Below are 27,408 nucleotides of genomic sequence, written 5' to 3' on the forward strand. Positions count from 1 at the left end.
TGCCAACACATTTTGGACGCACAGTTGACCTTGTAGCTGAACAAAAATCATGGCAAAACATACTGTATTCAGTAATAAAACGTCCGGTTTGGGGTTTTGTGCTTTTTGTGGGGGTATTTTTTTAAAGGTATTTTCTTCTGTATGTTATGTAACACAGAATCATTTTAACTGGTAAACACATTTGTGAAAGGATGCAGATTAACATTATGCACACAATATAATTGTCATCGGAGCCACATAAAAGCATTTTTAAACTAAGGCCAGTCGAAATTTTGCAAGAATAAAAATGACATTTAAAGCAACATTTCAAAATTATTAAGAACACTCCTAATGAAACTTTCTTTTTTTTTCCAATATATTATTACTGTCTTCGTACTCCATTTCAATTTGCCATCAAAAATGCAAACTTGATTAATTATTACTATCAGGTTTCTACTTTCAGGAGTATATATTATTTTTTTTCTTTACCTGCTGTATAACAGGTGCTTGTACACCACCAGGTTGCATTTGTGGTATGACCTGCTGCTGTAGAACAACTGGCTGCTGTGGCTGAATGATGTACTGAGCTCCATTTGCAGTCCTAACTACTTGGAGGATCTGGCCTGTAATAAGATAAATAATTATCAAATGAATCAAAGAGAAGAAATACCCATTTAAAACTATTGCAGTTTAGAAACTTGTTTCCTGGAAGAACACTTGTAACAATTAAAGAGCATTTGTGGTCTGTTTTCACCAGTGAAGACACTAGACTATAGCACCTGTGTCAGAAACAAAGAGCTAATAAGGCTGTTTACCACTTCTGATTATGAAGTATGCAAGCCAAAAATAATTTACGCATGCAATCCAAGACTAAACCTTTAAAGCAGCACAGTATTTCAAATATTAGTTCCTATTTATGAACATACCTTATGTTTTAAAAGATAAATTTTACAGATAGAGACAAGCAAATATATACCAAACCAAGAAGTACAGGTACTTACACCACTGAAGGTTTAGCCACTGCTAATGCTATGTTATTTCCAGGGTCTTGTCAGATGGCCCCCCATTCCCAGACTCCAACTGGAGTCCCTCCAATTACCACACTGTTAGAAATTCTTCCCTGCATAACTTTCCTTACAATATTAACACGCAGCTGCCTTTTGGAAAAGCCTGTCCTTACAGTAATTATTCATTTCTCCTTCCTTTTCCCACAATACCCACTCCATTTCTTTAATTACCCTATAGCTTTATTACACCTGTCCTCACTTCACAAAACACAAAGACTCGCCTTCAGAGATGGCCTCCAACTCTGAAAAGAGGGAGCCAGGACATACTTCAATACACTTTTTACATTTCTATTCAGAAAGACAGGAGGAGGAGGAGGAGAAGTGAAATTAGGTAATCCTCAACTTCACACCTTTCCCCTCAAACAATGATTTTTTCCTGTTCTCCCTCCACAGCAAAATGTTTAATCAAACAAAAAAATGTCCTGTTTAATCAAACAGGTAAGTACATCTGGAAGAAGGAAGGAAGTACAGTTCTGCAGGCCATCCTAGTCCATTCTTCAAGAAAACACACTGCAAACAATTTTAACTGAAAAAGAAAATGACCATAACAAAAGTAACAAATATAATACTCCTATAAAGCACAGGTGTGCTTCCTTAAAAACTGGAAGGACTTAAATTTCTAGAACAGCTACACATTTCAATTTCATTTCAACTACATATCCATTAAACATTCAGATGTTTAAAGCAGGGAGGCTAAGTCACAAGTGATTCTGAGTAGACTAAGTGAATTATTCTGGCAAGAGCACCAAGTGATTCTAGAAAATTGAGCCTTCTCAGATCTTCCTTTACTGTCAACACAGAGTCTACCTAGAATCAAGCTTATGTCATCAGCATAATACATGTACAAGTACATAAAGCATCAGTTAGGCTGTTCATAAAAATCACATTTATATTTTAAGTGTACAGCATGACAGTATTTAAACATGATAAATCTAAAATAAAATTAGCATTGCCAGCAAAATTAGAAATTCCACCGTGTGCTTAGCAGATACCCAAAACTTTAATACACTCCTCATCTGCAGTGACAGATGAAATGATCCTGATCTTTTATAACCAGTCTAGTATCTCTGCTCTGATCATGATTCATAAAATTCAGAAATATGCAAAGGGGAGAGACAGCAATGCCTGTCTTCTTGCTTCATGCACCTGTCTAAAAAGCACAGAAGACGTGCACAGAATCTAACCCAAACCGCTGTTAGGTTCATAAGACTAACCAGTTGGCGAGCAAGAGTCCAGGAGTCTAGAGAAGAGATGACACTAGTGGCTAAGGGTTGATTCCCAGATTTTGATTTTTATAGCAGGGAATAAAATCCATGATTTCTCCCTCCCAAGCACCCACAAAACCATTGTTTGACCTCAGTGTTACAACAGTTACCTGAATTTGTAAGTATCTGCTGAACAGGAGTAACGCCAGCAGGGAGAGCCAACGTAGCTGCAGTGGCTGCGGCACTCTGAAATACAGGAAAAGCTTTTTAACCACAAGTGTTATTGCCAGTGTTCCACGTCACAACATACTGCCTGAAAATACATACCTTTTTTTATATTGCTATTTACAATGTTTGCACACATACAATCGAAAAGCAGGCATTAATCAACTGTGTATTATACTACATATAAAAAAAATTCCCTTCTTCCTTAATAGGAAGAAGACAAGTAACAATCACTAAACATCACACCTAAACCCACCTGCACAGTGTTTCTTGGTTTGTCTTTATGCTCAGCAGATTTTGTTCTCCTCTGCCCTGTCTGCTGACCTAATACAACACTGCATTGCTAGGGTGGCTATTTTACTTGCACACTTTCAAATCTGAAGGAAAACACGGTACTTAAACAAGGATCACGTTCACCTATCTTGTTTTCACAAGGAGTTTGCAATTTTCTTCATTCTACAAATGATTTGCATTTCAAGTTCCAAATAACATACCTCTTTTGTGAGAATATATGCATACAGTGTACTGACTGTTGACAGAATGACTGATATTTTCTCTCAAGACATGTGGCTAAAAGAGAAAGCCAAGGACTCTCAATGGGTAATGATTCTATCTTACAAGGAAATTGAATTCCAACACACTCATGTGAGTTCCAAACATAAAAATCCGCATTAAGTCCTTTACTCATACAGGGACATAGACTTCTCCGGAGGCTTCTCCATTTCAAGGGTCTAACTTCAATTACCTTTTGAAAAGCCTCCCTTCCCTCATCATAGAGGAACCATGGGAGATTACTGTCTGCTACAGAAAGGATTTAAACTTTGTTACTGGGTAGAGCGTATACCTCTTGTTCCTAAGAAATATGATCTCCCCTTACCAGCTGATCCATATAGTAGTTACAATTTCCGAAATAAGAGAACACCAAACAAAACTTGAAAGTGCTTTCCTGCATCCTCATCTCCCACAGGCAGATAAATAAATTCTCATTCGTCTCTGCACTCCAAGATACTCAAGGTCAAATCCAGTCTCTAATACCAACCTAAAAGTCTATTAGAAATACACAATAATTCCAAATAAATTCTGTAAAAGGGTATTTATTGAATAGTACTCTTCTGCCGTATACAATTCATCTGCATTTTGACAACAGCAGAGTTTTAAAATTCCTGCATACTCATTTTTGCCAAAAGAGATCTAGCTGAATGGAGACAGGAAAAGAAAACACAAAACATTTAACCTTTGTACTATGGAAGTTACAAATTCAATTGAAATAGTTATAAAACATTTTAGAAAAACGTAGATATTATTGTGCTCTCAGCCCCTGGGTAAATCATGCCATTTAAGTAATGAAGTTCACATTCTTTTCTATAAGGTAAGCAGCTAATGGAGAACTGAAGCTTATGCAAGTTGCTGATGCTTTTTGTCTAATCATGAAACCTTGTTTCATGTGCTTTTACCATAGAAGTGGCAAAAAATATAAATATATAATTAGGATAAAAATTCACTATTACTAGCTGTTGTTTTCAAGGACCTGCAAGGGCATTTAAAGCAAGACAAACAAAATTAACCTATTGAGATAAAAACTGAGAGAAATGGACAAATAATGAGACTGTTTTATATCCTCCTATAAAATTCATGAATCTAAATAATGAGACAAGAAAAGCTGGATCTGAATTGCTAAATAATCTCTAATTTGCTACAAAATTAAATTTTCATAACAGTTATTGTTGTTTCCTGCATCTAGCAATACTTTTGTACCAGTTAACACAGCTGTGTTGGTATATGACAAGCATATCATCATGCATATTTTCACCAAACTTCTAACTTAAATAAAGTTTTGGTTTAACCCACTTAAAGCAGAATATCAAGGTAAGTCCTAGATTAGTTACCAAAACCACGTCCTGGGTTACTTCTCCTACACTATCATTACAGCAGCAGAACTCAAAGATGACAGACAGCTTTACCGATGTGTCCTACTTCTCTGATGACTAATACCAGATTCGTGTTTACTATTTAGTCAAAACAACTTATATAATGACAGCATATATGTGTATAAACTTTGGCTTTTCTTACCATGCCCGATGTATTCATGTGTGGTATCAGCTTGGAATCTGGCACAATAACTTGCTGCTGAGGTGCTAAAACCAGAAAAAAAAAAAAGATAGCATTTCATGAAAATGATGCAGTTGGCCCAAAAAAAACATCCAAGCCAGAATAACTTGACATTACACAAACATCAACTGGGCTTCAGAACAAAAACAGCTACTGAGCAGCCTCTGACCTTAGTAAGTTTTACTGTGAAGGCAATACATAACAGCAGCTCTGAGAGGTGGTATGGCTATTTTGGCTTTACAGATCTTATTTCAATGGCATCAGTCTGATCTGCTCTGATCCTATGTAAAGCAAAATTTAAAATATATTTCTGAAATGAAAGGTATATACGAAATTTTTATAAATTAGCTGATGTTCAGATCCAAGTTCTCCAAAAACATCAACTAACAGTGATTAACTCTTAAAACAGACTGATTGCAAGGACTGCTGCAAGGTGAAGAAGAGTATATTAACAGGACACAGCAGTTAGCTTGAGTGGTCTAGTTAGCACACCTGTCAACAAACTTGTGCTCTTCACTGGTATTTTTGATGTAGTAAATGAAAAATCATCAAACACCTGTCCCATACAACACAATAGTTTTGGTGTGCTACACAAAATAGACGGCTAAACTATGTGAACAATCAGTCTATTGGTCATCTGTAAGTGCAAGTGTCCAGAATGCTATGGAACAGATTGTGAGTGCCACCATCAGTGACCGCAAACTGGAAAGTGACAGAACAATATGAACTAATCATCAACAAGGTATTTTCCACGCAATCCTGTAAAATCCTGTAACCTTAAGATTATTGAGGTAACTGAGAGTTTCTGGAAAGATTCTGGAGAGGGAAGACCCACAACACTACACCAAGATCAAAGGCCATCTTTCCAACTTTCAGGAAGCCATGACCCTGCACTAGAATCACACACAGCACAGCAGGAACGACCATGCTGACTGTCCCAGCCTCTCTCTGGGACTGCACCAAGTTGTGTAAGGAACCACTACATCAATTCACACAATCCTCCCACTGCACCACCTCCACCATGGAACAGGGAAGTCACATAATTCGTTAAACTGCATGTATCTGTGATCAAAGAGCTTCAATATCCAAATTCATTTAGCCTCCACATTGTAATTTGGTCTTAGGACACAACATAGGGCAACAATTAATCAGTTTTAAACATGTTACTGTAGGCAGGACTGTATTCTACCCTAGGAAACGAACTGGGGAACAGGGACCTCCGTATCAGTAGTGGGCAATGCAATCAGTAGCGTCACAGCTATTCATCTAAGCAGCCACTAGAGGTCTGGGTAAACAGATTCTGTAACCAGAGTTGAGACACCCAGCTCATTTCAAGATGCGTTAGGGGGTCTTAAATCTCAAAACAAATTTTATACCAGCAGTCCAAATTGATTTATTTCCAGCCAAAAACAAAGTAATATTAGAGGAAAACAAACAAAAAACAGTAACAAGTTATTTTCACACTACGTCTTCTCTGTATTGAATAGAAACTTTTTGGGGGGTAGGGTGGAGCAGGGGAGGTCAATTTGTAGTTACCTCTTGTGCCTATGACAACATAGGTCCTGACCCATGAAACCTGATAAAAAGACTGAAGTCCCTGACTAAGACAGATAAATATTTTTAACCAACAATTGCAATAGCACACTGAAAACTCAGCTCATGCAGTTTATGGGTAGCAGATTTGTTTATACGGCAAATTTGCAGTAGAATCCAGTACTGTTCATCTTATTTATTAAATGAAATTGTAAATGGTGAAAATGTTGTTTCTATTATTAATGGAGAATACATAAGACAATCACTACAAGAAACAATGCTCTTACAGCTAACTCAAATGTACCTTGGAACCCCCACTGTACAATCTGCTACAACCACATGAAAAATAGCCATTAAGCTTTTCACTTGAAACCTGTTCTAACATGAAAACATCTACTATATATTCAGAACATTATACAGGTATTTTTCACATCCTAGCATCTACTTATGCTTAACAAACTCTTTAAATGTTTTTAAAAATAATTTGCTCCTAATGACATTACTGGCTTCGGAATAAGCTGCCAACTGCATACACATATTGTCTTGAAATTACGGAGCTGTTAATGGATTTTTGCCACAACCTGAAAGTCATGTATTTTGAAAACATATGTTAAGTAGTAAGAGAAGAATTCAGCTTTTCCAAAATCTTCTGAAGAATATGACTAAAAGAAACGCAAAGATACTTTTCCAACAAGACAGCTCTCTTGACCCATTAAATAGTCAAGCAGAGGCAAAGTCTGACATAAAGACAGCTATCCACGAGATAAACATCCTTCCCCTAGACTTCAAATATGCTACAGAAGGAGTTGGTCTAATTTGAGAGTCTTTCACCAGAGATGTTAAAGAGTAAGTCTGACCTTGCTGAGACGTTGGAATAAGAACCTGTTGTGGCTGAGACTGCTGCTGCACAGTCTGCTGTGGCTGAGGTTGTGTGTGATGATGGTGGTGGTGATGCTGTTGTTGCTGCTGTTGCTGCTGCTGCTGTTGCACCTGCAACAAAAGCTGCTGCTCTTCTGAATGGAAGCCATCTACAGCCTTGGACTGCATCAGCTTGTTCTCCCACAGCTAGTTTGAGAAAGAAAAGAGAAATCTTTCTGTACCATTCTTACTCAGCAAGACTTGTAACAATATAAAGACAGTACTACATGATTGAATTTGTTTTCACTGTTTATCTTGTGCAGTCTATTTAGCCAAAAAGCCCCCAGCAAACACAGATTGAAGAGATAACTTCACATAGGTAATGTTTTAGTAAGAATTAAATAATCCCTTCAGAATCGTCAGTTCAGGCTTTAACATTCATTCTTTCTTTCTTCCATTTGTGGAAGGATCTTAACAACCCTAACAGAAGAATGAATGAAGATAAACTGATATCTTTAAATAGTTTTCAGGTTTGCCACTTCTCTACCTTGTTTCTTTCTTTTCTCTTTCATTACAAAAATCAATTCTTTATTACAGCTTTCCCCAAGCCATTTCTTCCTGGAACTTCTCAATACAAGTTGCATGAAGACTATTACCTGATAACACGCTAACAGAAACTACCAGTGTACCTAAGATAAAGTCTCTGTACATGCACTGGAAGTTTCTACTACGGTATCAAACAGCCTCTTCAACCCTGCAGCTCGGGATGTCAGTTGAAAGCTCTCAAGAAAAGCCACAACCACCAAAGCAGCAGCTCTTGCAAAAACAGTAACATGAGTATTTTGTAACACACTGTAGTCAAGGAGACTATGGGCACCCAAGACTCCTGATCTCAAATCCTGCCCAGGACTCCCTAAGCCTTCCTTTATTTCTCTTCTCGCCACTTTCTTCATTGAATCTTTTCTGACATGATCTGCAGAACACACCTGTAACACAAATATCAGGTGCTTTTCTTAGAGCGCGCACTCTCTCTTTCCCTCAAGCCAGGTCACAGTTTCATGGAAAAGAATCCTTCAAACGTTTCCTTCTAACCAAAGTTCATACGCCACCCATTTTTTAATACTTTAAAAATACTCATGATGTAGGACATCCAGTTTATTGAAGGAAGCCTTATTCAACAGCTGAAGTAAGTAGGCACCTACTTCCTTTTACTTTACTTCTTCCCTTTTTTTCTGCCTTTTCTTTTCTCTTTTGAAAACTTCCTACTTTTGCTCAGGAAGCTTTTGGAGAACGGCATGGCAGACCCAGTACAGCTCAGGTCAACACCATGCCTTTTTTTGGCCCCTTGTTAACAATTCAAACACACTGTATATGAAGTGAATACTCTGAATCAGAGGTATTTGGAATAGTGTGACATGCACAGTGCGATTTATTGCATACCACTCCCCCAAAACAATGCTTCTGCAAACCACAAACAGTATCTGCAATAATCTGGCAATGGAAATAAGTCAAAAACACCAAGCAGAACAAGCATTTTATTTTTCAGCACGGAAACCTTAGGAATTGTTTTACCTCTAAAATGAACATATTCTCTTTTCCTTTTTAAAGTAGTGATACAGTTTTTCAGGGACTGAAACAGTTACACTGTGAACTCAGATGCCGCTGGTAGTTTACGTCAAGTTTGACATGCCAAATTAGGGCAAGTAAACACGGTGGGCAGACCTCTTTCTAGAGCAGTATAATGCAAATGATGTGGGGATACAGACATGCACATCGATACACTGCTTTGATAACTAAAAATTAGTATTTTACTGCGTACAACAGAAGACAGATCCAAGAACTACTCCGTGCGTTGGTCTATTTAAAAAACTTTTCAGTTGCAACTTACTGTTTTGAGTTCCATAAGAACTTGTTCATCCACTCCTTCATCCAGAAAAACTTCTCTGACATCATTAATGACATCTTCAATTACAGACCTGTACAATTTAGGCTTAAAAAAAAGCAAGTAGTCAGCATTATTTTTGAAAGAAATTTAGTAGTCTAACATTAAAATAAGATTTTTTCCAAAAAAAATAAACCCTCTTAAAAGTGCACTACAGAATATGCTGCACATTTGAGTGACTAAAATATGCAAGAAAGTATAAATCAGCAAAAACAGCTCAAACAAGGTGAAAAGGGAAGGGACCGTTCACTATCTTGTGTCACAAGAGTCTTCAAGCCATGAGGAGTTTAGCTCAAAACAAGGAAAACAAGATTGTTTTCCATTTAGCAAAATTTGTTGCCTGTTTGCCAGTGTACATGCTAAATGTGTAAAAAAAAAAAAATATATATATATATATATTTGCATGCGTGCAAAATATTTAGGTTAAAGAAAGCCAGGAGTTCAAAAGAATATTAGGTAAATGCATAGAGAAGGAACTCATCAGTGCTTGCTAGCTGAACAGAAATCGATTATGGCTCAGGATGTTGCTGAGCTGAAAAATGTTGAAGCCTCAGAAAACTGGAAGCGTTCATATATGAATGTCCCGTTCTTCCTTAACACATCTATTTAAGGAAACTACTGAAGACAGAATATTAGACTAGACAGACTTTTCTTTTCACTCAGTACTTATGTTTTTACACTACACACTTTTCAGGGGGCAAAACTACACATACTCATTTTCTATTACACTGATTTCATGCCTAAATTGTCATTGGCAAAGCAAACTTAATTCACTTTATGTTGCCCAGAGAGGCTGTGAACTCCGCATCCTCAGGGACGCCCAAAAGCTGCCTGGATGCAGTCGTGGGCAAGCTGCTCGAGCAGGGGGTTGGACTAGGTGACTGCCAGAGGTCCCTGCCAACCTCAGCCACTCTGTGAAGTTTAAAACACGGGTACAATTTTAAAAAGAGAATACTTAACCTTACCAATTAATGCATAACATTTAATTCGTAAGACCGTAGGCTAATTGTACAATACACTTGCTGTACCTTTTAAGCAGGTACCACTGCTTGGACCTCTCTACATGTGTAAACCTCAATGGCACTTTGGTGGGATATTTAATCCCTGATATCTAACTGCATGGTAGAACTTGGAGGTCTGAATTAGAGTTAATCAGCCTGTGAACTGCTCAAGGCTGTTCCTTGGCTGAGTACAGGCTGTTCCTAAACTAACCTGACAGCAACTGCAAATTTCTGTTAGCTGACATCTTCCTCCACCTCACTCCCTGACTTCCTGCCAAAAATCCCAAATGATGCCACACATCAGATACGCTGCACACAAGTAAAACAATCATCCTGCACTTGTACGGTGGGTTTCACCCTCCAGGACGGCTGTCCCTCCAACGGAGGTGTAGGAAATCTGCACTGAGCGCACACAGCGAGATAGATCGGCACCGCTGGAACTACACAGATTTACTGCATGCACTTAAAACACATCTTTAATGCACGCACAGTTGCTTAATGCGTCCCAGAAGTGCTGAATCCGTTACAGATATGCTCAAGATTACACTGCACACGTTATGAAACAGAACGGTTACACCTCCGTTATGGAATAAAGGAGGAGGGAACAGCACATGATTTACCAGCCCTGAACAAAGCTGAGTAGCCAATAAGCACAGAACAGATCGAGTACCTTTGCCTTTAAATGTTTAAAAAAAAAACCAAAACAATACCACTACCACTCTGGTCAGAAAATCCACCCCCAACATTTTGGGGAATGGCACGCTATCAGCACCCTAGTTTTTTTTCATTTCACATTTCATCAGGTTGCCCCTTTGCAGCTTCAAAACAACACTTGTCTCTGCAAAAACTTTCTGGCCCCAAGTAACAGGGGATGTTTGCCTTACCTGAAAACTACATTTACAGCACCTATGTCCAAAACTCAGTTTCTCCAGAAGAAACAAAAAACAGCAGATTTGCATTTTTTTTTCTCTCAAAACAGTACAGTACTGCACGCCTACATCTCTAAGTTGCAAGTACAGCATTATTTGTGCTTATAGAGACGTTTGAAACAGACTTTCAAAAGCTGACTACTCTTGTGCACTAGCATTTTAGTTCTGTGCAGTGAGGAACTTAGAAATACCGAGCATCATTAATAAGATTATTTCTCCACTTAGATTTAATGCACAGCAGATGCAAAAAGACATTGTACTTAATAACATTAAGCCCTATTATTTCTATAATTAAACAAATTGCATAAAGCTTACACAATTCAATTAGAACAGAAATGCCACTTGACCTATTCTGCATATTGTTTCTCACTGTATTAAAAGCATCTGTTTCCTAAAGACAAAACCACACTCTGCAAATAAACACGCTGATCTGTAGGCACGTGAGTTGCTTCACTTCAGTCAATGGAACTTCCTCTACGCCTGAAATCACGACCCAAATTCCTGGAGGCTGCATTTTCTCCTTCAATCATCTATTGGATCCACTTAACTAATAAAACAGATTTTACACAAACAGGCCCTACTGACTTCCACCAGCAGTTACATTCTCCTGTCAGGCATTCCTGGAAGGTGTGCTTACAAGGCTTTCTTGGAATATAAAGCCCTACGAAAAAATACTAATATTCATGTACAGCAAACTGACCTTACAGCTCAACAGTCTGCTTGGGAACATTTTCTTTTTTTTTCTTCCTGCATAATTAGGGGGAAAAGCAAATGTGAAGACCCGGATGCTGCCTTCTTGAGCTCAGCACCAGTTTAGCATGAGGGCAGAAAGGCTGGCTAGGAGCACAGGTGTTGGCTCTGCCATCGACGTGGTGTCCCCCTGGGGTACCTCCAGCAGCCCAGGTGAGCAGCCGAGACCCCAAGGGCACCACAGGCATGCAGTGAGCCTGAACAAATGGGGCTCAGGAACAAGGTGGTTAACAAACCCACAAGCCGTGTGCAGATGCATGCCTCGCTTTGCATGAGCTGTACAGCACACTGGACCTGATGATGGGCCAGAATTTTGGGGCACTGGTCTGATCAGCCAGTACCACAATATGCAATACAGCCACTGTTATATGATTAGCAGAAAAAGGAAAAGAGCGCAGAAAAAGGAGAGGAGCAGAGAAAAAAGTATCCATGCTTTATGATGAGATAGTGTCTGACCCCCTACATTTCCCAATTTTATATACACATTTCCACCATACTCAGACAAATCTTGGCTTGGCTGGCTGAAAACATTTTCTGTATATGCTCGTACTGAACATGCAGTCGAGAGAGATGCAACTCCTATAAATGGAGCAGCAGTGCCTTTTTCAAAAGCCATCCATTGAGGAATTTTGAAAAATACCACAAAATGCTCTTTTGCTACTTCAACAGAAGTAAATCCAGCAAGTAAAAATCACAAAACAGTCTTAAGCCCTGACCTTCAAAAGGAAGCACGCTGTATTGTTTTAGATATACACTAACTGTTGGCTTCAAGTATTATTTACAGGATGCTCAAGTTGCTTATATAAACCGCCTAAAACTCTGCAGCTGAACGACAATCTTTTTCATGCAATACTCACGCACTCAAAAACCAAACAGAGGAACACAATTACTGAGCGAGCCTACAAAGATGGGACAGCAGGTGAGCTAAGCTCTGCAATAAATTTTCACGTTCAGTCAAAGAAAGCAACGAGAACATAATAGAAACTTAAAAGATCGCTATTAAAATAATCGTGCTTTCATCTGGTTTATATTAAAGTGCCTCCCTCATAAAGAGAGCATTACTGTAAACTTCGAGCCCTTTTAAGCGCAAACATACTCAAATCACTCTTCAATAAACACTATCCCAAACACTTACCATACATGAAAGACAACAATTAAAATTCCTGATTTATTAGATATAACCGCAAACACACAGAAAAGATTTAAAATCTAGTACTTTCCCCTCTGGGAACATAGGGAAATGATTATATTTCACTTTCTCTGTACATCTTGTAAAGAAAACTCTGAGCATGGTGAGACTGCTACCCGCGCATGCACACTCTCCAAATCCGAAGAGCAAGCAGCTGGCTATTTTAAGAAATGCCACATGCCTTTGGGGGCCTACATTTCCTACATTCCACCAGTTCCGAGGGCACAAAACCTGCATCTCTTTGTCATTGTTATCACACCACTCGGGGCTCGGCAGCTTGGGTTTCCAAGAGCCAGCACATCACAAAGAAATAGGCGCTGCACGCTTTGTGCGTGTGACTGCAGTTTATTCCCAGTTACTTCTGCAGATCCCCCTGCAATGCTGCCAGCCCCTTTCTCCTGGGGTGGAGACGCAGCTAGAGGCCAGCTACACCACAGCCGGAACAGCGTGCTGCAGAGGTAACTGATTTCAGCCACACTTACATCAAAAGAAGAGCGTAAGAAGAATCAACATATAAAATCTACACTGTAAGTCATTAATAAAACGTGCTTTTTCTTTTAAACATTGTCGCAGACTTTTACAAGTAATTACGTTTGCCAGCTACAAAACTTTACACTGCATACAACTGTTAACATTTTATATCGGCCCTTTACTAGGAAGAACAGCTGTCTAGCAATCCAGATTTGATAGGATGCTGATGTGATACTAGTGCACACCAGGCTCCAAATCTGGCTTGCTAAAGCCATCGTCTGGCTGCAGTGCTTCCAAACGTTCCCGCTCCTCTTTGATAACCCGGAGGTAAGCACCGTTACCATTGCTACAGAGCAAGGCCTGATTTTTACCACAGATTGCAAGGTTTTACTACTTTGTTGAAATTTAGCCTAAAGCACGCCTACTGGAGTCAGGCTCATTTCAATTTTTTTCTTCTCCAATTCTGAACACCATGTTCACACACAGACACCTTCCAAGAGAGCTCTACAGAAGCAGAGGTACAGCACTGATAAGCCTTAGAAAATGTCTGAAATAAAGTTATTTACAAGTGCTCTGAAGATTATTCAGTACATGTATTATCCTATTCGGTAATAGCTTGGTAGAAAAAGAGAAGTGAAACCTTGGATTTACTACACGGAGACAGACCCTTTTCATTCAATAGGAAAGTAAAGGCAGCGGTCTTCGAACAGGACAACTAGCAGGTTCAGATCACACGCAGTCGAAATGCATCCTGTCAGCACTGACCTGCGCGTAATGGCTGACTGCTGTCCGAAATTTTCCTGATACAAGACCTGACAGAACGCTACAAAGCAACGCCACTCCTTTTTGCAATTGCACGACCTTACTTCACAGGCAGCCTATAAAATTTTGGATTTGGAAATGAAATCCTTGATGCTTTGCACGTGCTTTCATATAATGTTTTGTAGGATATGAAATATTGCCATTAACTCAAATATTAGTGAAAATTCCAAAGTATTTATGAAAATTCCAAAACCTTCGCCCTTTTCAGACTGCAATAAAATCTTCTCAGACTATAGCAAAATCCGCGTGCATCCATCATCTTTAGTTACCAGAAGCACGTAAAACTCATTAAGCAGTATCTGCGGCCCAGGGCCCCCAGACAAAACTTTAATATTAATGGTACTTCTGGTGCGACAGCTGTAGGCAGATGTTGGCAAAGCGCCACGCAGTAAGTACCACATCTCTCCGTGACACACCGCGGAAGAACCATTTCAATTCTACTTTCCCCATCCAGCCGAAAAGCTCGGTGGAAGACCGTGCGGGCAACACGCGACTCTGCGCTAGCTGGATGCTAGCTAGTGACCATAAAAAAAAGAAAAAAAAAATAGGGAAGAATGAAAGAAAGGGGGGAGAGAAAGGTGAATGCTTTTGGAAGGCGGGAGAGGCTGGAGGCGCGGGGAGCGCAGCGCGGAGCCCGGCTGCTGCGCGAGGCGAGGCAGCGGCCCCGGTGCCGGTGCGGGGAGAGCCGGGGCCGGGCGGGCTCGGAGGGACAAAAAGCCCGGCTGGCAGCCGCCGCCGCGGATGCATGCACCTCCCAGCCCGCGCTCGGCGGCTCTCTCCCTATTTAAAGGCTGATGTGGTGTTTAAATGGAGAGGCGGTGACGTGGGGCTGGAAAGCACCTTCCCATCCTAGCAGAGTCTATATTAGAGAGCGGCAATAGCTCTATATAAACAGGGCAGCCACAGGGAGGAGGAACACAAGGAGCAGGCAGGCAGAAAGGCAGGGGGAAGCCATGATGGATCTCAGAGCCACAAACAAGGGGGCCGAGCCTGCAGCCGGGACGCCGGGTTTGTCTCCGCCAGCGTTTCGGGGCGGGGGTCGTGGCCGGGGGGCGGACAGCGGGGGAGAGGAGAGCGGCGCTGGGGGGGCTCGGTGGCCGCGCAGGTTGGTGTGACTGCTTATTGCGAACCTGTGTGAGCGCAAGCACAGCAGCAAGCCACCCACGAAGGTGCAGAAAGCACGAGAAGGGACACGGGGGGGAGAGGAGAGGGGAGGGGAGGAGGGGAAGAGTTTGTCTTTGTAAAATAAATACTGCCTCGCTCGCTGCAGAAAAAGTTCCGGGCTCGCGCCCGGCCGAGCCGCCCCGACCCGCGGGGCTGGGAGAAGTGCTTTTCAACCATCGTCTCCTTCGGATAAAGCAACATAAAATGGCTCCAGCGGGGCGCGGGCCGGGGCCGCCGCCGCACCGACACCGGCCGGGGGCTCCCAGCGGCGGCAGCAGCGCTCCCCCGCCGCTCGCCCCTTCCCCGGGCGGCTCCCTCCGGCGGCGGCGGCGGCGCCCCCGGCCCTTCCCTTCCTTCCCCTCCCCGCCGGACCCCGACCTCGCCGCCGCCGCCGCCCCGCGCCCCCCTCGGCTCCCCCCCGGCTCCCCCCGGCCCCGCTCCCGCCGCCCCCGGGCTCCGCTCTCCGCCTGCCCGGCGCCGGGCGCCACAAGTTGGCTGCCCCGGGGGGCTGCCCGGTGCCGCCGCCACCCCTCCTCCTCCTCCTCCTCCCCTCCCCGCCGCCCCCTTCCCGCCGCCGGGCCGGGGGCAGGGGAGGGGGCCGGGGCGGCCCGAGGGCAGGCAGCGCGGGGGTAGGGGCCCCCCTCGCCCCCCGGCCCGGTCCTTACCACGGGGTTTGTGTTAGTCGAGCTCGCCATGTCCCGAGCCCCCCGGGACGCCCCCAACCGCGGTGCGGGGGGGTAGGGGGGGGAAGTCGCCCCTAAAACAATAAACCCGCCCGGCTGCCGTGCCCCCCCCCGGCCTCTACCCCCCGCCTGCAGAGAGCCCCGCGGGCCTGGCCCGGCCTCGTTCGCCGGCCCCGGGGGCTGCAGCCGCCGCCGCCAGCCGCCCGCTCTGCCCGCCGCGCCCCTTTATATAGCGAGAGCCCCGCCGCTGCGCGAGCCGACAGGGCGAGAGGGGGCCGCGGGCGGGGGGTGGGGGGGGCCGGCCCGGCACCGCGAGAGCTGCGCGCGAGAGCGCCGCCGCGTCACGTGGGCCGCCCGCCCGCCCGCCCCGCTGCTGCCGCCGCCGCCGCGCTGAGGCGGAAGTGGCCGCGCGCGCGCGCCCGGGTTTTACCGAGGCGGAAATGGCGGCGCTGCCGCCCTCAGGGGCCCGCGGCCGTGACGTCACGGGTCGCCCTGAGGGGCCCGGCGGCCCCCGGGGGTTGAGGGGCACCAGCCATAGGGATCGGCCCCGTCCTGCAGTGCCCCACCGGCCCTCACTCACGTCCAAATTCGCTTGTTTTCGCTGTTCCTTAAGAGCCCACGGCCACAGCACCTCCCAGCCGTGCAGGGAGTTGCCTGAGCCCTGCCAGTTGGCTTGACTTCCATTTTCCCCTCCTTACCGCCTTCCTTTTCCATTCCCTGTCCCCTCTCTCCATGGCAACACGTGAGATCCATGTAATACAGCAAAAATCTCCTCAAACATGAGCATTGCTCCATCAGAGTTTGCACTTCTGAATCCAGCTTAGACCTCCACCACTAAGTCGCACGTAAAAGCCCTGCTCAAGCATAAATGGAAAGCAGCACTAAATTCTGACTCAGTTCATTACATCGCTTCAGCACAAATACTGCACTACAGGCCAACCCTGTCACGTTACCTTCAACCTGAAGCCCTGCCTATCAACTAGCCCAAGTAGCAAGTTCAGAAACTCCTGTCTCGTACCCTTTGACAGGAGGGGATTTGTGCCCCTCCACTCCTTCAACATCCTTCAGTTCTGTGGTAACAAATACCTCCTCTCCCTTCTGAAGGGCTGACTTTGTATAGGGACTTGACTAATTACAACAGACCACCTGATAAATTCAGTTTATGGTGCATACTGCTGGAGCTCTGGCAGAAAAGTTACATGGGAAAGAGTCCACAAAGTTTTACTATCCTCAGCTGTCAATTCCACATTTTTGCTGGAGATTTCCACTCTCATACCCCAACCAACAGGACTGGTGAGGGGCTGCCATCTCAGCAGCCATAATTCATGATCTGACTTCAGCTATATTGAATGAGCAAGGGGAATGAGGTGCTAGTATTACTTCACTCCTGATGTAGCAATAAGAAGGTAGCAATCTCTCACAGAGTGTTTACAAATTGGGCCTGTAAATTGTCCAACACTCATGGCGTTCCATTTTCTACACTTTAAATAATTGCACAAACAGTCACATAAAACTCAAAGAAATTGGCAAGGGCACTCACAGGCAGAGTTCACAGATAGTTTTAGCTGCTGAAGCAACTGGCACACCACCAGGAATGAATCAGACTGCCATTCACACCCTTCCTCTTTTCAAGATGAAGCACTGCATAGATTCAGTTCCCTTCCCTGGATAGGCCAGAAACCCCACTGATTTCCAGAGTGATTTGCTGTGTAATTCAAAAATCAGCATGCGGACATGAGCAGTAACAGCTCAGTGGGGTATCGCACTCCTTTCTGCAGTTCAGCAGACTGTCCCCCAGGAACATCGGGCCTGCAGGGCATAGCCCCTCACAGTTTCTCAGACATCAGTATCAAGTTACTCTGCGGCACCGGTAACCCCCAAGCTCCTCTAAAGGATGTTGCTGCGAAACAAATCAAGCCCCCACGAGAAATGCCCTATTGAGTCAAGTCAATGGTCCATCTAATTCAGTTGCAGCTGACGGAGAGCGGGCAAGTTAGCTGGTTTCTGAAGCCTGCTCACCCTGCACTTCCCCAGCACCTCGGCTGCCCTGCTGTATTGATGTTAGTGGATTCGGCTTCAGCATTTTGTTAGGCTGGAATAACATACTTGGGTATATATACGGTATATATACACACTGCAGTAGGAGCGTTAATGATCTGGATAGTCTCAGTAGGCATGAATTACACACAGCATTACTACTACAGCTAACAGTATTTATCCTTTGTTTGCCAGTCAGTAACGGATCATATTAAGGAAAAGACGGGATAACACACAAGCTTAAGATTTCTACCACTGCCAACTGCCGGTGGCTTCACCAGGTATGGCAATAATGCCAGTTTTACTGTTGACATTTTAGCTTTGTACTGTCTAGACTTGAACTGCACAGTGATACATATTGTAGCACTTTCTACCCAAAGCCAAGCTGGTGATATTTAGGTACACTCCATCCTTTACTGCAAGCAAATAGTTCCAAAGAGGGAGTACTGTAGGGGGAAAAACGCGTTTCCAAAATCAAAAGCTGATCCTTGGTGTGCTGGAGGAGGAAATAAAGTTCATGCTCAATCCTAGGCAAAAGCAACTCTCTCTCTACCAAAACATTTGTGACAAAGACATACAAGTTATATTTTATAGCCAACACCATACATGCAGGTGTACACAGTCTACTTTCAGTGCCCTGGATGATTTTGTCCTGTTGGTACAAGATGAGTCTCTTGCTTCTCATCAGAGGAAGAAATTGATGTACTACTCAAACATTACCTTACTAAATTAGTACAAATGTCAATGTTCTTAGTTCATCTCCTTTGTGGCCTATCAGAGAGCGACATCATTTAGAAGAGTTTTTTTTGTTTGTTTTTTTGTTTTTTTTAAAAAAACACTTGTGAGAAGGAAGCTGGGTAGCAGGGTCTATTATGAGTTTTGGGTTGATTGCAATTCCATTCTAAAGTCCTTCGCAAGTCCTAGTATATTGTTCTTAATATGTATTGCTCATGATGTTTTGCAAAAGGAGAACTGATATATAAGTATTTGCTAATTTGGGAAGTGGGTGTGGGACACACTTGAGTCTAGAAACTGGAAGGTGCTAAGTACCTGTGATTTCCACTGAAAACCACCAGCTCGCAATTCAGCTGAAACTGAGAAGCACAATATCTTGATGCCAAGTCAAAATAGAATAAATTTATCTTTAAAAAAAAAAAAACTACATGAAGAGCTTTTTTTTTTGTTCATCTGAAAATATTAAAAAAATCTGAAGCTACTGTTCTGTCTCCCAAGAGTATGCAATGAATACACTTAATCTCACACACCTGGAGAAACCCAGACCCAATCAGCATCAGAGCACCCTCATTTCTCTGTAAGAACATTTTAGATCATACACGGAAACAAAGAGCACTCACTGTACCAGAGTGTAAATTTATTTATAACGCGAGTTTTTATTGAAGTGTTCCTTCAGACCTGAAAAAATACTAAGTGTTTTAAACCACAACTCAAAATTTTGGGCACAGGCAGAAATTAATGGTGGATACATCACACAAAAGCTTTTCTGGATACAGCCAGCCCTCTGGAGTTGGAAGAGATGCTGACAAATAACGGAGCTTATGCAATAGTAGTTTCATTCAGTGTTCAGGTATAGTATTCTTTAATCAAAAGCTATGTAAAATCTTTTGAGTGACATTTTCCTTCTAACAGCCTGTTCCACACAATCTAAAAGCTGGAAACAAGGGACATTAAGCTTACTCCCCTTTTACCTTCAGCACTAGGTTTACACCCCCCAAAAGCAAGGCAGAAATGGAACGCAATAGGTCCTGTCAGTCTTATTCTAAGACACCTCTGATTTTCTTGATAGATTTGCTCTCGTTTCTGAAACGTGAAGCCTGGCACCACACTTCACCAAAGCACACCAACGCCAGTTTTCAGACTCCAACACAAGCACAAAGCAGCTGCCTTTACCACAGCGAGCCAAACCTTGTCATTCTAGAGTAGCAGGGTTTGTCTCCAGTGACCTCTCCAAGGGCAGGGAGTTCACAACTCCAAGTGCTATTTCAGGCAAGGCCTGGCCAGGAGCTTGCTACACATTAAGCTTTTCTGTCAGGATTAAGCTGTTAGAGTGTCAGGCTTGCCCTGTTCACCAAGTGCTTACTCAAGCAAAGTAGGAAGTACACAGAATTTTGCCTTAATACAGTTTGAGACTGTTTACCATTCAAATAAGTATAGTTGTTTAGAAGCAACTTGTATACACCTTGCTCATTAAGGCATGTCTAAACAGGACGCCAGAACCGTGCACTTAGTTATACAGCCAATGCCACACAGCTGCCTACCAACATTAGAAAGCCGTCTTCCTCCAAGCAAGACACATCAGTTGCACCCTCACTGAAGCCTATGTTAACAGAGGACCAACTACTGTAGTGACTTTGTTGCTCTAACTCCTTCCGTCCCCACGTACCTGTGGATCTCTTTAGGCCTTTGTAGGTCTTTAAAGACTAGGAAACAATACCATCAAAGTCAGAGGCCAACGCAAAGACTTTCTGCTAAAGTTGCCACTAACCCTCTCTTTTCAACATTACAATTTCCCCTGTAGCAGAATCACAACATCCTCTCTGTTTTAGTACAAACTCCACATCAGATTTTGCAGAACTACTTGCTTTCTAGGACTGCTCTTACCACCTTTACTTTGAGTATTGATTTTCTTTAACCTCCCTCAGCCTACCCCACTCGAAAGTCACACACCTGCCCCACGGCCTTTATAGCAGCTGTTTCTAGTGGCACAATCAGTTACAGCTGGAGGAGGCAACAAGCTCTTTTCTAGGCTGTTGCCCATAGTGTATTTATTTGCACTTTAGTAGAGATTTCTGATGGCATAGAGTTGTAATCAGAGATAGTTTCCTTCATATCTCTGGTTGACAAAACTGCACTAAGTTTGTAAAGGCAAAACATAATTGAGACACTGACCCCAAACACTCCTATGACGCCAAAACACTCAGTGAGAATGTGGATTTGGGGCATTCATACCTCCTTCCCATGCCACTCTGCTTATTTCATCCCTGTGTGACTGTGCTCTGCTTTTGCAGCTGTGCCAGTTCCTTGCTGTACTTTTTTTTTTTTCCTGCGGCTAATTTTTAACCTGGATAGGTTTCCTGATCTGGTTCATAGGGTAACCCTACAAAAGACACGTTAGTGCAACTGCAAGAGCTGACAGGAGTAGACATAAGTGACCAGGAGAGGAAATGCTACAAAACAACATTGTTGCCAAATGCTTTGTCATGTAGAAAAGCCTTCAGGACTCCTTTCATTGAAGAAGAATTGTCCTGTGCTGAAATGCCCACCCCACTTGCTGTAGGCAAGTTGTAATGTTTGTAATAGGAAGATTGCTGGTCCTAGGGCAGAGACCACCTCTTTGTTTTTGCACGTGTATATATGTTCGCCTACTGTTTAGGTTTCTACAGAATGAATGAATCATAATTTGAATGCTGAGCACTGACTCTTAAATAGCTAAAAAAGCCCCTAAAATTCTGAAGGTTACAGCATGTCTGCAGAGGCACAAGCTAAAGGAGTGCCTTCAAGTTACACATTCTGTCTGTACTACCTTGATTAAGTACTTTTTAAGCAGTAAAATTAATCACTCAGTCTGCAACTGTTGTGAATCACAGCTACTCAGCTGTGATGAGGTTCTGACAACAGCCAAAATATTGCTGGCTCTGAGCCACGAAGCCCGGAAACAAAGAACTCAGGTAACAAAAACCCTGCACTTCAAACACCGATTGGATTCTCCCTGCACGCAGCATCCTGCGTTACTGACTCTAAAGCCAAGCGTTACCCAGCATGCTGATAAATGTTTTCACTGATTACTGCTGTATATTCCAGCTCTTGTGTGCAAAGGTCCACAGCAAAATTGAATTCACTTCAGCAAAGTTATTCCTGATTTATGCAGGCGTTGGAGAGTGAAAGATTCATAGCAAAAAATTTGCACTGAGTGATCTATAGAGTCATTTCGCGAGCCTTACATACCTCGGACTCCACGTGGTGACTTATGACCAAGTAATCCCCGCAGAGTATGCCAGAATACAAACACGCCGCGTGTAACTACGGCAGGGTGCTGCTCTGCGTCGGTGATAACGCCGTGGTTCGTTTGGCAGCGCGTGTGTGCAGCCCGGGCTTGTCACACTGCTGCAGGTGAGAGGCTGCACATGGGCAGCCACTGCTACGCGGTGATGTGCTGTGGTGTCTTCTACCCACTCGTTTGTCCCATGTTCATGTGTTCACGTGTCCATAAACTAAAAATGCATTTATGCAAGGCAAGTTTGCTCTACTTTGGATGCTCACTGCCTCCTAGGTAATATATCTGTTCCTCCGTGCCCAGGTGAGTGGCCTTGCAAACCACACAAAGCCTCTGATTGCTGAGGATCACTCAGAGCTGCTTTAAGGGCAAGCAGGCTACAGCTTTCATGGAAAAACATGGGTGTGCCCTACACTTTACAGCCCATTCAGAGGTGATCGTACATCCCCTCCGGGACCCAGCACCAGGGGCATCAGACAGGCAAGACAAATTTTTGCCTTTTTTTTTTTTTCCTAGATGAGTTGTAGGTTTGTTTTCCACAGGACAAGATGGAAATTTGTAGGAAACAAGTTCAGCTCGGTTTTGGCTGTGTTCAGGCTTCCTAGCGAGGAACAGTGAGCATGAAGTCAGTTGTGGCCATCCTGTGGCTTACGAGCAATTAATGTGCAGTTCCCATGCTGGGGCTAATTATCTAAATGGTAAAGCTGTTCTAGTATGAGGACTGATGGGCAGTCAGGGACCCTGGCTTTGAGAGAAAGGAAAACAGCAGGAAGGAGCCAGCCCAACTCATCTTGTAATGGAGCTAGAGGGCCCTAGGCCTATTTATTGCCACTTCCAACCTGTGACCCATTCCCAGAGTTCCTTTCCACTTGAGTCTCCATGGTAAATGGTGTGTAACCTGTGAGTCTTGGGCATATGAAGATTTTGACAGCTGCAAAATGTAAAAAAATGTGAAGCTTCCCTTACAAATCTGAGCTCATATTTTCCCTTAGCTGCTTGTTCCTACTCCCTGCCTTGCTGCTTTAGATGAAAGATTGTTTTTCCATCTTAAGCATTATCCTCCACTACAAATCTTCCTATATTTGCGATTTGACCTACTGTCATCTGCCGTCTCATTTTTCCCAGAGACAGACTCTAGGCAAATTAGCAGCCAGCATGTCTATGTTTCTATTTTCTAACATTTCTCTAACATTTGTAGTGAGGCATTCCATTGCACCCACTATACCTGCAATTTTGCTTGCTGTTTTATGGTATGGGCAGAGCACACAGTGAGCAGAAAACAATGCTTCCAGTGTAGTTTTCAGGCAGCTGTATTTGTGCTGGAAGGACTGAAACCATGCTGTGATCCATGCTGCATCTCAGTATGGCTCACTAAGACGTTCCAGAAGGGATGAGGCACAGATGGTGTGATATCTGGGAAATAATGTGGTATCTGGGAAATAACACCTTGTAGACACATGGGAAGGATGCAGTAGTGGCCTTGCAGCTGCTTCAAGCTTTGCCTGGGGTTTCCATGGGGGCTGGCTCATCTCAGCACCAAGAGGCTGGCCCCCCAAAATGGCCCCGACACAACACACCCATCTTCTTGCCAGGCAGGCAAGTGAACACCCGCATACACTGCAGCCTGGGGAGCCAGGTGACATGGTGCTTGCCATCCCACACATGGTGTGGTGTGCTCCGGCTGATCCAGCGGAGATGCAATTGTGCCCGAGTCTGACTGAATTTGTTCTTCCAAGCGAACTGTCCAGATGCAGATGCAGTATTAATGGTTACAGAGCAAAGGGCCCACAGCGGCTGTACGAGATTCCTGGTCTGTAGGCACCAGGAATGATTTTTCCCAAGAAGTTGTAGCTGTTGCTGCAGCCAGCCCCTGGCAGTCTGCATGGGGCTGGGCTCAGCTCCCATGAATGTTTTTACTGGCTGACAGCCAAGGAGGTGCTGATGGGTATCATTTAACGTGAAGCAGATGAGAGTACGTTCAAAGCCAACGTGATAATTAATATCTCTATCCATATCACCCGGGTAGTTACATAAACGTGTGAGTGGTCAAAGCAAGTCCCTTTCACTGGTGAAACTGGAGATGAAGCTGGAGGATGCGACCAAGAAACAGTGGTGCAGAACTGCAGACTCACTTTCTTTTAGGCCTAACAAAGCAAGAAACATAGCAGTGGTCTTTAAATGGTGCAGCTCATTCTCTTTCCATTCTCTGCAACAAGTTTCCAGGTCCCTCTTGCCCAGTTTCCAGCTATGGCTTTCAAGAAACAATTCTCATGAGTGTTGCAGTAGGCAATGTGCTGTATTGGTATCAGCGTGAATTGTTAAGGAATGAAGAATACAAGGGCACAGAGCAGAGACATTCAAGGTAAATAACACCACACGTGGTGTAAGTCTGCTAAGGACCTTGAAGGGAGAAGATGTTCTTGTGGATTAAGGAAACAATGGAGGGGCATTAGATTTGTGTTCAGTTGGGGCTCTCTCATTCCAAGGTAGCAATTTAATGCTATCATAGCTTTCTTATCATCTGAGAGGTACGGTCTTTTATTTCAGTCAGTTCTTGTGGGCTTAATTTCTTAATGTTTGGAAAGGACTGTGCAATTCTTAAATGGAAGGTGATCGGGAAGGACAAAGAGATATCCTAAAATGTATAGGCCATGAGTTTTTGGAGGGTCATTGCGTCAAAGCAGTTGACTCCAAAGTTATTGTCTAGACTTTCCAGCACAGTGTGAAAACATTACATCACCTCAAATATACCGTCTTAACTCCTAGGTGGAGCTCGTACATTTGGCTAACTTGAATCTGAACATCCAGAATCAATTACAAAATGTAACCAGCATGAATTACCACTGATTTTATCAAACATGTTCAGTTGTACCCACATGAAAGTGAAAAAGAATCTCTCCCTGAGGCAGAAAAATTTTGTTTGGGATATTCCCAACATAAGGGGTCTTTTCTAGCAAAATTAAGGAGAAGGCTTGTATCAGGAGGGTAACTATCATGAACTCTGTGGCTGTACTGAGGTTGTTTCTTTTCCAAGTTGAGAGTAAAAACGTAGCCACAAGAGGGAGGCAGGAGAACTCCTATGCTAATATACTAACTCCAGCAGAAAACAAACAAACAAAAGTCAGAGAAACGTTTTCAAAATTTCCGTCTTCGTGCTAAAATTTTTCAATAGCACTCTCTTTGAGAGCAATGACTGTTGGCTGTGACTTCTATAAAAGTATCTTCATAATGCCCAATTTGTCAAATTATCAATGTAAATTGAAAATTGGTGACTAGTACATCTTTTGATGAAACCTAAAAAATAGCTAAGAAATTACTTTATGACAAGCTGAAACCGATTTTTGTGTGGGTGCTGTGAAAGAAAATAGCCCCCATGCTATAAGGCATTTATTTCAAAGGCATATGGTTGTATTATTGCCAGGCTCTAATACAGAAAGACCATTTTACTTCAGGTAGGAGACTTTTTATAACAAATTACTTCTTAGAAACTACAGCAGAAGGATGTGTTTAAACACTTGTATTTCCTTTGCACCTCAGTGAACAGTTAAGGTACTGTCCTCAAACGGTGCCATTACTTACCCCAAGTACTTTGAACATGCAGAAGGACTTCCAGGTTCAGCGAGCTCAGCAGAGAAAGATATGTCTGGAGGCAGAGGGCAGGTCTGGATTCTAGTTCCTGCTCCAAGGACTATTTCCATAATTTACTCAACAGCTGTAGAAATTGCAGTCGAGGCTTGACAAACCCAGCCAGCACTCCGAGCGCTCAAAGTCTTCCCTCACTCTTGTTCTGTCTTGAACTGTCTCCACCTCTGGCAGGAGCAGAGCTGCCCGTCCTGTCCCGCCAGGTAGCCTCAGACAAGGAGAAAAGGGGAGCCCAAAGCCCTTTGCTTATCTCCAGCATAGTGCCCTAACCACTGAGCAAGTTTATAATGCACGATATACATTGTCGATACAACAGCAGATGAGACCCCTCAGGAGGGAGAATGCGGGAGAACGCTTGGCTTGAAAATGCAGGTTGGCTTTCGCTATTTAGCTGTGTCAAGGCAGAGGCAGTTTGAGGCATGCACAGGAGCTGAGCTGTAGCTGCACATAGAAATCTTTCCTACAAATTTTTGAGAGCTCCTGGGAATCCTGGTACTTTCAGGCTGAGGCAGCAGCTGCTGGGGGTTTGCTGATGGGATTACTGAGCTTGGCTGCCCAGGCTCGGACCTAGTCCCACTGGTATGCATCAGGGAAGGGTGTCTGTCTTTCTGAAGAGCACCCGGAAAATAAAAACATCGCACTGCTGGCCCTTCCACCACACAAGGCACCTCTGCCTATGTGTGCCTATACAACATACACATAATTTTGGTGTTAAATAGACAGTAGATAATAGTTATCCTTTCACAGGATATTTTTTTTTTTTTTAGTTGGAGATATTTAAAGTGCCTTACGAGCATAAATTTAAGCTCAGTCTTTCGATAGGATTGATTCTCACTATCCCTGTTTTCCAGAACACTCGCAGGCCCCAGCTTTTGAAGTACATACTGCTAAGGCTGCTGGCGATGGCTGCTGCAGTCTGTGCTTTTAATGCCTGGCCTGACTCTGCGCATGCCTGGGCTGACAGGCAAGGGCTGCTTTGGTGAAAAGAGCCGTCAGCACCACTGAAAAATCTGTCTGTTGGCCTTTTCTCAGCTAAGCACAAAGCAGACTGAGGTACTTATACCCTGTTTTGAAAACCTGGGCCTGGCTGATTTGCAGTGTCTCACAAAGGGCCAAACTCTGCACCAGGCTCACAGTTGGAAAACCGGTGAGAGTTGCTCTTCTCTGAGGCTTCCTCCTCAGTGGGTCAGTAGTCGGTGAAGCAGGCAGCAGTGACCACCAGAGAGCAACAGTCCCTCAGCGCCCGGGCAGCGGGCTGGGCCACCGGCCCCCTCACCCTGCAGACCTGCAGGCCACGGCTGTAGGCAGGCCACGCACCACAACCCCACGGCCTGACGGGCCACAGCTCGCTCACGGTTTCAGCACCCCGTGTATTTCTGGTTCTCTGTCACGGTACTATTTGACAACTGATTTTGACATTGTGGTTCAGTTCCAAACCCAATTATATTTATTCACAAGCCTCCCTCCCAGTCTTTCTTTCTTTTTTCTTTTTCTGACTGGTTTTTTCCTTTGTTCCCGGTATCGGTGTTTGCAAACTGTGAATCCTCAAGTCACATTTTTTTGGTAGTTCCTGACTCATCACTGGACTTCGTGAGGTATCGCTGCACATTTCTGTCTGTTGAGGTTGTAACTTCAGTATACCCTATTTTGCCACCCGCGCCCCCCTGGTTGCTACTCTCACACCAACTGTCACCTCCTGCCTGCCAGGGACATTTCTTCCTCCTGTGCAAAGGGTGGAGAGAACAGCCTGGGGAGAAAATAAAATAATCCTGCATACTGATGCAGTTCAA

At 43.7% G+C, this 27,408-nt stretch overlaps 1 protein-coding gene across 2 annotated transcripts in view; it reads right to left on the reverse strand.

Annotated features, from left to right (window-relative positions):
* Nucleotides 1–16,212, reverse strand: part of GTF2A1 (general transcription factor IIA subunit 1) — a 36,243-nt gene extending 20,031 nt beyond the window's left edge. For both annotated transcript variants that reach the window (XR_010831911.1, XM_066998171.1), the window contains exons 1-6: nt 15,910–16,212; nt 8,865–8,966; nt 6,976–7,183; nt 4,547–4,611; nt 2,422–2,497; nt 469–602 (exon numbers count right to left, since the gene is read on the reverse strand). Coding sequence is in view for 1 of the 2 variants with exons in the window: in XM_066998171.1 (XP_066854272.1) it covers nt 469–602; nt 2,422–2,497; nt 4,547–4,611; nt 6,976–7,183; nt 8,865–8,966; nt 15,910–15,939 (615 nt within the window). In the remaining variant the exon portion in view is untranslated. The remainder of the gene's footprint in view (nt 1–468; nt 603–2,421; nt 2,498–4,546; nt 4,612–6,975; nt 7,184–8,864; nt 8,967–15,909) is intronic.
* Nucleotides 16,213–27,408: the final 11,196 nt, after the last annotated feature.

This window comes from Anser cygnoides, chromosome 5 (assembly GCF_040182565.1).
Source record: "Anser cygnoides isolate HZ-2024a breed goose chromosome 5, Taihu_goose_T2T_genome, whole genome shotgun sequence".
Classification (NCBI taxonomy): domain Eukaryota; kingdom Metazoa; phylum Chordata; class Aves; order Anseriformes; family Anatidae; genus Anser; species Anser cygnoides.